The 13,124-nt window shown below is 43.3% G+C and overlaps 1 protein-coding gene across 2 annotated transcripts in view; it reads left to right on the forward strand.

The window, feature by feature from the left end:
* Positions 1-11,819, forward strand: part of RGS8 (regulator of G protein signaling 8) — a 292,063-nt gene extending 280,244 nt beyond the window's left edge. The window contains exons 4-5 of one of the 2 annotated variants that reach the window (XM_069232061.1): positions 2,755-2,921; positions 7,582-11,819. In XM_069232061.1, the coding sequence (XP_069088162.1) occupies positions 2,755-2,921; positions 7,582-7,764 (350 nt within the window). In that variant the 3' untranslated portion in view covers positions 7,765-11,819. The remainder of the gene's footprint in view (positions 1-2,754; positions 2,922-7,581) is intronic. The other variant, XM_069232062.1, reaches the window with a different exon arrangement.
* The last annotated feature ends 1,305 nt before the right edge of the window (positions 11,820-13,124 follow it).

Here is a 13,124-nt window from a genome sequence, read left to right on the forward strand (position 1 = left end):
CAAGTAGGCATTCTACTCTACATGTCCCTATCTTTTACTGATTATGACTGTAGTGCCTTTTGTTGTATGCTATTAACTGAAAAGATGTGCTGTTAATTTGCCTCCTGCACTGCAACACATATTTCCTGTAACAAAACAATTTCCAAAACTCTCACCTGCAGCTGGAGCCTACGACTTTGAGAATATAGAAAAACTCTAACTGACATTTAAATCCCATTTTGCTACTGCTGCATTTTTTACACTTTGCTCTGACTCCACTATTAGTGGTGTCTCACTTAAGGAATATTGTATGCTGCTGGCCTACCTGAGATTTCAGCCATGACTCTTAGCCATATCAGAGTACTTAGGGTCAAGGTGAGCGGCCTTGCCACCTATTATCTTGCAACGTTTGGGTGGCCCTACCAGTGTACTTATTTTACTTCTTACCTACAAACGTACTACAGACTACCATCATCTATCACCCAGGACTAACAAAACATAAGAGCACCACCTTAGTCTGCCATATTGATAATGTAAGAGAGTCACTCATGGAGCTGATCTTAACAAGTTAATTTCTTTACTGATATGGCCTATGGACACATGTAACAATTTTACTTGTTTCCCAACCCATTTTATTGCGGTACAGGAAATAAATCCATGTTTAAACAGTACAGTACCCCTTGGCTTTCCTCAGCTGTCTTCATGGTAGATCTGTGTTATATACATACCAAATATACAGTAAATATATATATATATATATACAGTATATATATTTATGTTTTAATTATTGTTTTTATTAATCATAAGCATACAGGTGCCAGTCCCGGCCCAAGCCAGCAATCAGAAAAACATATTTGTTAATTAGATAAGGAAAAATCTGAATCTTTCAACACAACATACTAATAAATAAACATAATTCAGCAGATAGTAGCCTCCATGGCTTACGTTTTACTAGAAATTTACTCCAGCCCTCCTAATCTAGCATATATCAGCTCTGTCGTGGGTTCTGATTAGCAGCTAGTTAGGACACTTATATTTTATCTATAGGGCCATGGCCTGTGCTCTTTTGCCTACATATAGATTTTATTCACTTCATTATGTCTTAGCACAGCTCACTTTTCGCATGGTTGTTTTTATATTCTAATCGATTGTCTTTGTGTGAAAGCATTGTTGTTCTTGTTTTGAGTTCTTTGCACGGCATTTCACTCTATGACCTGCTCAGGGCTTTCATGTTTATACACAATAATTTAACCAATATTGTCACTTCCAGAGTTACTTAGTCAAATCTCAAGCCCTAGACATATCATGACATCAGGTCTGATCTTAGAACACAACTCGTTTGTGTATAAACACTACACAGGGCAAAGTAGATTAGAGGGCATTCCAGCCATGGCCTTTTGGAAATGTGCATCCATCTATTGACAACTCTGCTGATCCTGGGCTTGTCTTTCTAGCCAACCGGGGAGAATTGCCAGCAGAACAGGCAGACCCTTGTCCACCTTTTAGTATGGGGTCGGGGATTCTTCGATAGACTGGGACAGGCAAAAGGGCTAACACTGCTATGCTTTTATATCAGACATTAGGGTGAGGTAGAAATTATTAAATCTCATGATTATGTCAGGATGGTGGCACTGTTTATATATTTTACTCTAATGATCATACTCATCACTACATTATGTTTCATCCTTTTAATAATCACAGTTCATGCTATTCATCATAGATTGTAATCGCTTCAATGTTTATATTGAAACTTTTCCTGCATCTCTTTGCCTGCCTTCGCATTTGTGAGACTTTGCATAACTGAAAGAAAGGGGTATGATCTGTTCCATTACGACTTCCCTGAGGAGTCACAGTGTCATGGTTCTAGGCTGCCACAAATCCCCTTTGCTTTCTAGGTTTGGGTGAGGTGCTGCAAGGTAGCCGATGAAGTCAGTGTGGGACTGACTCAGTCACCCACATGCAGTGGTGCTGCCGCCCTGAACTCAGCAGTCTTAGCCCCATGGTAAGAGTCCTACGACAGGTCCAACCCTCATGTTGTAGCACATAAAAGGCTCAATACTGCCCATTTTTGCAAATAGCAGGCCCCATTTGTGTTTCAGCAAATAAAAGGCTCCCTCCAGTATGCTCTAGAAGAGATTAGGATCTCCCCAGGCTCCAGAAGATAGCAGGTCCATGTCACATGTTCTAGAATATACCAGGCTAGATCTTTCATATTCTAGGAAGCCTTGCCATTCATGTAGTAGCAGATATCAGTTTCTGTCACTTATGTTGTACCAGGATCCACCTAATCTCTAGAAGATATTAGGCTCCAGCCCTCAGACTTTCTCTGACATTAGTTTCATCACTCATGTTCAGTCAAATACCACGCTCAATCCTTTGTGTTCTAGAAGGCTGCACCACTTAGGATGTAGCCTTTGCCAAACTCTAATTCACGTGTACTAATATGTATTATGCTCCATAAATCAGGTTCTTGCTGATCTGTGGCTCTGCAATGCCCATTTCCTAACAAATGTTAGTCCCCACACTTCATATTCATGCACATATGAACTTTAGGGTCTATTCCTCATGCATTAGAGAATATATGGACCCATCCACCATTCTCTAAACATAAACACTTCTCATATTTTTGGCTTACTTTATTTCGCCCTCTTTCTTCTTATTTGTATTTATTTCTTAACATCTTCATTCCAATTCCTCTGCATCCTCTGCTTGCTTTATTCATACACCCCTCAGCTCTCTTCTGTTCTCAAGCTAATCTCTCTTTGCCATCTGCAGATGGACGGGCTATATTCCGTGCATTCCTAAAGACGGAGTTCAGTGATGAAAATCTTGAATTCTGGGTGGCCTGTGAGGAGTACAAGAAGATCCGTTCAACTTCCAAAATGGCTTCCAAGGCTAAGAAAATCTACCAGGAATTTATTGATGTGCAGGCTCCTCGAGAGGTAGGGTTATGCATGCAAGAAGAGGATCAGAAGTGGGAAGATCGCGAACATCACATTTTTCTATAGACATCTGTGTTTACCACTTCTCTTTCAGATTTTTCTACTAATAAATTAGCACTTTTAGGGGTGATAAATGTCTCAGCAAGCATTGTGATAACGTTCCTTAGTGTTGTCTTACATTTCTGAAGGTGGAGGGAGACATGGACACTGAAGTGAGGGGAGAGGAAATAGGGCTCCTTTAGCCATTCAATGCGAATTTTTGATTTGCATGGAGCTGCTTATGAGACTTCTTGGTAACTGTCATTTGGTGAACATCTGGGGTGAAGAGTCTGACTGCAAACTGTTGTGAAAGGTGACAACGATTTTAGGTGAGGTCTGCTCTTCTGTTTTTGCCTGATTACTCCTGTTGGATTGAAGGCAGCCAGGTGCAAAAAGCTCACACTTCTGTTGTTCCATGTCTTCCATGATTGAGACACTATTGCTGTGAGGAGCCACACTCTACTCAAAGACTATGGCCCTCATTATCAACTTGGTGGTCCAGACCGTCATGCAGGCGGCGGTAATTTCCACCATTGGCATGGGGGTCTCGACCGCCACATAATGTTCACAGTGGGGACCGCCACAGACGGCCTTACACAACCACCAGGCTACTGCCGACAGGCAGCCTGACGATGGTGGAACTCTTCATCCGACAGGACAGCACTGCAATCAGCGCTGCCCTCTGGATAAGGAACCCTTGTTCTGCCAGCCATTCGGATGGGCTGGTGGAAGGGGTGCTCCGGGGTCCCCCTGGGGGCCCTTGCACTGCCCATGCACTTGGCATAGGCAGTGCAGGGGCCCCTGTGCAGAGCCCCGTCACGCAGGTCACTGCCTGATTTACGGGCAGTGATCTGTGCGACGGGTGCTGCTGCACCTGCCACACAACAGCATTGACGATGACTCCAGAATGCTGGCCCAGCGGCGAGAAACACTGTTTCCGCCCACCGGCCCAGCGAAATGTTAATTATTCAGCCGGCGGGGTCTCAAGGGGGCTGCTGGTCTGTGATAACACGGTTAGCATGAACAGTTCATAATGACCCTCTATGTATAGAGAATAGCCTGGGAAGGGTTTTGAAAGGAGAGCCACCCTAAATGTATTCTAGAGTTCCAGGCAGTCGATCCACATCTCTCATCTATCAGTTGTGTATAAAAGTGAGACCCCACTAACTCAGTGTGTAGGAGTTCTCCACAGAGTACTAAAAGGACTGCTGTGCAATTAGGACTCATGTCTGGCTGACAGCCTGTCTTCCAGTGGTGAGGGGACATCACCTGAATTTTGAGTCACTTGAAGGAGCCTGCCTACCTTGCAGGAGAAGAGACTGTTTAGAAGGAGGGAGTTGCAGCACATCACCCGTGGCTGTGGGGCACCCAGAGGGGAGGATCTGGCAATAAGATAGGATCCATTAGGCTCTACTGACTGTTCTAGTTTGGAACCACAACTCTGCAACAACTCAATTGCTGATGCTCAGTTAGGTCTGAAATTGTATGTTGCCAGCCGGCCCATGCAGGGGTGCAACTGCTGAAGCTGCGAAAGGCCCCTGGAGGGCTGCAACCGCTGATATGATCAGCCCATGCAGCGTTTAAATTACTGAAGTTGTGATGGTCCATGTGAGGGCTGCTACTACTCTAGGTGTGATGTATCATGTGGGGGCAGCAACAGTGGATGGTGTGACCTCCCAGTGCAGCTGCATTTCTGACCTACCAAGTGTTGTGAGGCCCAGCAGGGGCACTTCACCTGTGGTCTATCCAACCTTGTAGTGGGTGCACCTGGCGAGCTCTAGAGGCCCACAACACATCTTTAGCCCAGGTGGCCTGGACCACCGCAGGTCTGCCAATTCCCACAAGCAGACGAATCGGAGCAGGTTTGCCACTGAACACAGCCTACCATCTAAAGTGAGATGTAAGTGGAAACTGCTTGCCTTTCAATAAGCTAGGTCTCTTCAGTGTACTGCGGATATGCCCTTGAGTACTGTTTGGGCTGAGCAGACTGAATTCACCCACAATCGGGTAAGATCCTAGAAAACTGAGCACATGTACTATTTGGGGGTGGTTTAACTGAACCTGTGCTAGATTCACACTACTCTTATTTCCCCAGAGCTGTAGCTCTTAACCTGTGGCCTGTGGACCCCTGTTGGTTCATAGCACCAGTTCATGGATCTACTGACTTGTAGAACTACTAACGATTATTTTCTGTCAATAACCATAAGCAATTTGAGATAAATAACTGTAAAAGGTAGGTCCTACAACGAGGATAATAGTTTCATGAAGTAACTATAATGCTTACTTGACCTCTACTATATTCCCTCTCAAATATATCTGGTACATTTATTAACAGAATCTAAAGATATGTTTAAAAAAATAATGGTAAACATTTTTTAAAATGTTTGTAGCTCAAGCTGATTGCTAATTCAGGATAGCATATGTGTGAAGGCAGACAATCACTATTCGCTTTAAAAGACACTGAGGCCTTACCTAACAATCAGCTTGTGACTGAAAACAAGTTAAACTGCTTATATGAGTTTCTAGAAAATCGTGTGCATTTGCACACTTAGAGATCCTGTATTCTATGCACATGGGGCCAGATGTAGGAAGCCTTTTGCGCCTCGCAAACGGCGAAAAACGCAGTTTGCGAGGCGCAAAAGGCTGAACGCGATGCAGAATCACATTTTGCGAGTCGGTACCGACTCGCAAAATGTGATTCCGACTCACAAATAGGAAGGGGTGTTCCCTTCCTATTTGCAACCGCATCGTGATGCAGAGTTGCTTTGAGACCGCGAAAGCGGTCGCAAACCAACTCGCATTTACCATCCACTTGAAGTGGATGGTAACTCATTCGCAAAAGGGAAGGGGTCCCCATGGGACCCCTTCTCCTTTGTGAATGCCCCCAAAAATTTTTTTGCAGAGCAGGCAGTGGTCCTATGGTCCTATGGACCACTGCCTACTCTGAAAAAACCGAACCTAATGGTTTCGGTATTTTTTCTTTTTGCAGCTCGTTTTCCCTTAAGGAAAACGGGCTGCAAAAAGAAAAAAAAAACTGCTTTATTAAAAAAGCAGTCACGGACATGGTGGTCTGCTGTCTCCACCAGGCCACCATCCCTGTGAGTGCCTAGACTCGCTATGGGGTCGCAAACTGCGACCCACCTCATTAATATTAATGAGGTGGGTCTTTGCGACCCCATAGCGAGTCGCAGAAGGTGTCTGAGACACCTTTCTGCATCTCGGATTGCGAGTTGCAATTTGCGAGTCGCTATGACTCACAAATTGCAAGTCGCCATTTTCTACTTACCTACATCTGGCCCTTAGTGATCTATGCGTGCATACACGGGTCGACAGCCTAAAAGGTACTTCCAGACTGCATGGTCTCCCATCAGCGGCTTTACAAGAGCAGGCATTTACAGACTTCCAAGCACCAACACTTCCTTTAGTGGAAAGAGGGCTTGCCTGCAGTTTTCAGCAGAGCTGCAATACATCAACAGGCAGAGGACCACTTCCCAGTGAGCAGGATGAATTCTGCCATAATGAGAAACTGTTTTTCTAGCATTTATGCAATAACTGACTTTGTCACCTTTCGACACAAAGACCCTGCGTGGTTTCCAGCTTTGACTATACCAAGGTCAGTTGCTGCCCTGTGCCTATTTGAGGCCACTGTCAATCCACTTACTACTTCTGTCTTACCACATCTGCTGAAAGTTCTGATACTTGGAAAGGTAAACATTCGTTAAACCGGTTTCTTCCTTTTGAGATGAGTACCTTTACCTCCCTCACTTCCAGCTCACTAGCATTAGTTGCTCAATATATCATGAATAGGTGCACTAACATGGAGAGGTTTTTCACTATGTGATGCTAGGCCATGTGAACTGAAAGTTGATCCCCGAACCCCGGGCCCAGCTCGGTTTCCAATGAGTGTGCAATTCCAGTCATATGTGCATTAGTTCTTTCCCATTCACGAAACCACCACCACCCAATCTTGAAGTCCAGAAAAAGAATTGACTATTAACTGCACTTCAGTTGTTGTTCCTGCATCGTAGTTCTACAATGGACAAAAGGCAGTGAAAAATCATAAGCACATGTACTATGATAAGTCGAAAATGGAAAAGGTTCCCAGGATCGAGGGAGGTGGAAAGGATCCATTCCTTACTAGTCAGCTCCAAAGCTGCTGCATGCTAAACTCCTACACTGAAACCACGAAAATTATTTGAAATTAAAATTTGACCCATCATGACTATTCAAGTACAGAGTTCCTTAAACATGTTAACCTTTTCCAGTAGGTCAGCTTTAAGGCTGGTTATGTCTATGTGTATCTGAAGTACACAAGTTTCCGAAAAATTGTCTTTAATGCGAGACTTGGTGGCAACGGGAGGATAGAGGACAGTGGATGTTAACGGGCAGCCTTAGAGCCTTTAACTTAATTGTTGCTGGTGTACTAAGCGAGGGAGCACTAGCCATGTGGTTCAAATAATTTCTTACTGGGCTCTCACTCTCAGGCTGACTGACCTAATTGTGTCATTGTGGATTTTCAGTTTTTTGCATGTTCAACTATGTGGATATAAGTGAAAATTCTATTCTTTGTTCTGCTTATTGTTTGTTTTCTGGCTTAAGTCCACTCTTCTTTTTCCTGCAGGTAAATATTGACTTCCAGACCCGTGAGTTGACTAAGAGGAACCTGTATGAGCCAACACCTGCCTGCTTTGACCAGGCCCAAGCGCGGGTGCGCAGTCTCATGGAGAAGGACTCCTACCCAAGGTTCATACGTTCCAAGATCTACAACGATGTGCTGAGCCACACTCAGAGGAGGCCCAGTTAAGACAAATGCCCAGACTCAGAAACCAAGGTCAGATGGCCCAATGGATTGTGCTGCATACAACGGAAGCAATGAAAGAAGGACACCTGCCGACAGTTTCTTATGTTGTTGTGGTTTTTGTGTCAAACAGAGCTAGTCTCTCTTTTTGTGATGAATCATGGGAGGCTCTGCTCCAGGTATTGCTAAGTTGTGCATAAGAAGGGTTGTTAGTTATGATTCCCCTAACATACCAAGTATTGCACAGCAGTAGGGAGTGAACGTGGGAAGCACAACCAAAGATCTGTGAGTCTCTCCAAATCAATCCACACTTATCCTTCACTGAATATTACAGATCCAAACAGCACTGGAAGAGTGGATGGACGGATGAAGCGAGGAGATGGTAATAAGTATTGGTGACTGGAAAGAGAAAGCTAAAAGATACAAGAAGAAAGTAGTCTGAGAGGTAGCAGGGGAGTACAATAGTAGAAGGAGTGGATTGCAAGGAGACAGAGCGAGAGAGGAGACAAAGAAGGACAGCGATGATAGGCAGAGAAAGAAAGAGGATGACTAGCAGGAAAGAGAGACAGAAAAACGTTGGGTAAGGCAGGGTGTAAAGAAAAGTTTGGACTCTGTAAGACTGTGAGACAGGATTCCAATATAGGGAAGCAAGACAAAGGGGGTTTGGCTTATCATTGTGACGTCACAATGCAGTCACCCACAAGGACAACAAGCATTGCTGCCTGGTTTTGTGGACGCCTCCGCTTCTGCTCTATATTGTAGATGGAATTTCCCCTCCATGAGTGGTGTGTTTCATTGTTGCCTGGCCATCTTCTTCTCTTAGGTATGTCAATGCCGGACTGTTTTTGCAATGTGTGAGTCAGTGTTAGGCCCACCTGGGCATTGTAAACTTGTACTTAACTCCTCTATGTAATGCCTCTGATGTGTTGTACATGGTCTGTTCTCTCGCTGCGTATAAAGTATGTTATTATTACACATCTCTGTGTAGCAAAGAGCAGTGTTAGCCGCTCAACAGAATATAAACCAGTGTTAAGCCAATTCGGGCAACATGCTGCCATTTTGAGTGCATATGTTTAATAGTAAGCAGTGTTGTGCTGCTTTGTGCAGTGGCAGGCCCTTTTGTGGAGCTTAGGGAATTGTTGGGTCTGTACGTTTAATATGCAACAGTTTTGGTTTCTCATATTCGGTATGCAGCTGTGTGGGAAGCTATGAGCAATATAAAGAGTTTTGAGGCAATTCTGAGAAACATGTAGCCATTCTGTGCTCGACTCTAATGCGAAGCAACGTCACTTGTAAAATGCCGCAGTATTGAGCTCCTTTTGTTAGTGGTAGCATTGTTAGGCTTTCTGTGTCATATTCAACAGTCTGTGAAGCACATTGTGTAGTATGTGTCAGTGGCTGGCCTCTTGTGCTCTATACAGTATCGTTGGACACCTTTGTGGAATATGTGATTGTTAAGCTTTTCTGTTCACTGGATGTCTGCGCTGGGGTCCCGCTATTCAGTTTGCAGTGTTTTGGACCTGTCTGTGCTGTGTTATTCAGTTAGGTCACCGTGTGCAACCATGCAGCTCTGACGGATCCCTATGCGCAATTTAAGGTATTCCTGGCAACTTTAAGTGATGTGTATCAGCGTTTGGTCCCTTTATGCAATATGTGGCTGTAACACGGACCTATTTGTGTTGTAAAACAGTGGGTGGCTAATTCACATATGTCTGTGTGTGGTGATCTATGCAAAATACAGCATCGGCGGACTCCTCAGTGCAATATAAAGCAGTGGTTGCCCAATTTGTCCAATATAGAGTATTTTTTCAATATCTCTATACAGTGTGTGGCAGTATTCTGTCCTTTGATTAACGTACAGCAGCGTGGGGTTGCTCTGTACGACATGCTGTGAGTCTCCCCCATGCAGTTTGGACTCTAGTATAAGAGAGCCCTTCTGGGGCATGTGCATCAGGGATGGATCACTCTTTTCATGAGGTAATTCATATTTATTCATACAAGAATTGCATTAAAATACCCACCTTCAATGTACAGTAGAAAACGTGGTGAAACGTTTTGATGCGTCAGAGCTGGTATTATGTTTCGGCGATACTTGGCAAACACATAGAAAACCAGCTGGACAGTAGAACCGTGTGTCCTTCCCCCGGTGGTCGCTCCCTGTGAGTTGTGTGCAGTCGATGGCACCGTTTCTGTTACCCCCTCACCTCATTTTCTCCATGCAGTACTGCCTATTGTGTGGCCAGTGTTACAGTAGTGGCGTTTACCAGTGTGTATCAAAACAGAGACATTTAAAGTTCAGGAGCAAGAGCCCTCACACACCCGAATGGATGTCATGCTTCATCATCGGGAAGCTCCTCGTCAGACCGGCGGTGCAATATCTGACGGGCTCCCCTTACGGGGGCTCTTTACCGGAGATCTTTTATGGGTGGCTGACGTTGCGATCGTAGAGGTCAGACACTCATTATTGCAGGAGAGTAGAAAAATTAAAATTGATTAGCAACCCCACAGCAATCTACTTTAATGGGTATATCAAAGGGTTGCGATCAAGATTAAAAACATATAGAAAAGTGGATAATGAGATTAATGCTCAACCACTTAAAAATGCCTGGAGATCTGGGAAATTGTCACCTGACCCCTAAGGTCTGGTCAACATGTTTTGCGTAATGTGGTCATGAAAGATCCTCTAACGCTTCATCAGGAAGTACAATCAACTGAACTTCTCCTGACTGTATGAGAAATGAAAGAGACACTATCTATTATGTATATAGAATTATGTAATAGTCACTTACATTTGTAAAAACTGTCTTGTCAAAAAAGTGAATCAAAAAAGGTCGCCCATCCCTCTTCATGTAGGGGGCCCCTTGGGGAATAACACGGTCCAGCCAGTCACATTCTAGAGTCATTTCTTGTGGATCTCCCCTAAAAAACTTGAAAATGGTAAATTTTGTACATAAAACAGAAATCCTCAAAGCGAAAACTGTTCTCCTGGCACAGCGGGAGAACCAATACTACAATATTTAATGCACTCGGGAAGACTTGACCCATAATGCTTTGCAAGCATTCTTTTTCACAACATTTATGTCCATAACTCAGCCTGTGGTGATCCTGGGAAAATGGAACTATCACCAAAAGTTCAGCACAACACACTCTTTCTGCCTAGGTCCTCTCTGGGTCCTCACACTAAGTTAGCGGGAACCCCAAAATAATAACCACTCCACTCTTCAGTATCTTTCTGAGCATTCTTGGGGCTGGAACTTTGTTTTTTTTTTTAGCTGGGATTAGTTTGTATTTTAAGGGTCTTGTTTGTATCATCATTGCTATGATCCTATTACCCCTGAAAGTATGTAATGCACTTTGCTCCCTGGGGTCTACATATAATGTTACTCTGCATTATTTATTGTCATTTTCTTTTTGTATTATTTATTGCCATTTTTTCTGTGGTTATGCCCACTAGGTGCTAACTAAATAGTTACATGTCCATGTTTCTTACAAATGCTATTTTCATTGTGGTGTTCTCTAGGGGTGTTGTAAGCATTACAGTCATATAAACTAATTAAATTATTTGTTACATGGAAACGTCCCCCATAATGCTCTGCAGGGCATTACTTTTACAATTTTTTTTTCTCATAACTCAGCCTGTGGTGGTCCTAGGATATTGGGACCACCTTTAAAACATTGACCACAATGTGTCTACATCATCTCTGGGTCCTTATACCATGTTAGTGGGGACTCCAAAATAAAAACTCCTTCCACCATGCAATGTCTTTTAAGCTTTCTCATGGCTAGAACCTTTGTTTTACAGTTAGAAGTTTTGCTTTAAAGGCCTTGTTTATAATATCATTGCTGTAGACCTGCTAGCCCTAAAACATAATGATACGGTTACACTGCATTATTTTTTTTTTTTTTTTCAGGGGGTTATCCCATCTAGGGGCTCACAATAGAGTTACATGGCCATTGTTTCTTACAAATGATATTTTTGTTATGGTGCTCTCTAAAGGTTGTTTTGAGCATTAGAGTCTAATGCCAAAAGTGTATTTCTGATAAAGGTTTAAATGCTAATTATTTATGTTTTAATAATCTCTTCTTATGACAATTATGACAATATTTCAGGCCAGTTTAACACCCTTATTACACTATGACTGTTTGAACACTTGATATGTTTGGGTGACCTTTCTAGTTTATTTCTCCTCTGTGGCTGTCTTGTGTCTTTTTTGGGGGAATTGTGTTAACCCACCCCACCATCAGAGTTGCTGATTGGCCAAGTGGTTTTCTACTGGAATTATCTCTGCAGATATAAATTAGGTTGCTAAATGGAAACATTTTCATGTTTTGCTACAGATGGAGGAATAAGGTACATGGAAGTGCTTTAGTTATATGCAGGGCCACAGGAATTATAAGACAGGGAAAGCCCAAATTATGAGGCAGAGTTGACCAATATATGTGGCAAGAAAAGTCCAGTTATGAATTTACAATGCCAATAGCTCTAACTCAAGCAAATGACTTATTGCATTGAAAATGCTTGTTCATAAGGCTGTGCAGGAAGAAAGAGGTAATCAAGAAAATATGTGATATATATGTGTGTACCTACCTTACTCCTGTAGCCACATCCAGAGTCCTTTATTCACCTACCTCTCTTTTAAAGCCACCTCCTAGGACCTGATATTTTCTCTAGGTGAACTGGTAACAGAAGCCCTTCTACAGCTAACCTTCTGTAGTGTAGATGAGTGATTTGGTTGCTTTACCCAGAGCTCCCATGTAAAGGTTCTATCCTACCTCATGAGGTGGCACTATGCCTTCCCAGCACCTGTTTTTCAATAGCAATTACAAAAACAGCTCTACACAAAATATTGTAAATTAGGCAACTTATAGAACCAGGCCACACTTGCTTGACCCCAGTTGCCTGTAAAGAGCTTTCTGGATTGCTCATCACATTACAACAGCAGCACAGAACTTCTCGTTTCACCTTACCATGCACTTTTAAGACTTGAAGCGTTCAGTCAGCTTGGGCACATATTTAATTGACTAAATGTCAGTACTCCTCAGTCATTGCCACCATTCACATCCTCCACTATCTACATAAGATCAGAGATTCAATTTTACAGTTTTATATGCATAGACCACAATGAAGTTTCCCCACTCCTGCACATCACACTACACTGGTATATTAATCTGTGTGACATGAGCTGCCACAAGTGTTGCCTGCTCAAAGTTCCACGTATTAGGTATTAGCAAAAAAGTTTCCAATCTCTCTGATATTTGAGTTCACAATGCAGTGGCATAACATTAGCCCCCGTAACCCCTGCAGTGTGGGGGGGGGAGCTCCAGGGGGCCCCTTTAGTACAGTAACCTGTGTACAGGCGATGAGC

Source organism: Pleurodeles waltl, chromosome 4_2, assembly GCF_031143425.1.
Source record: "Pleurodeles waltl isolate 20211129_DDA chromosome 4_2, aPleWal1.hap1.20221129, whole genome shotgun sequence".
In the NCBI taxonomy this organism is placed as follows: Eukaryota; Metazoa; Chordata; class Amphibia; order Caudata; family Salamandridae; genus Pleurodeles; species Pleurodeles waltl.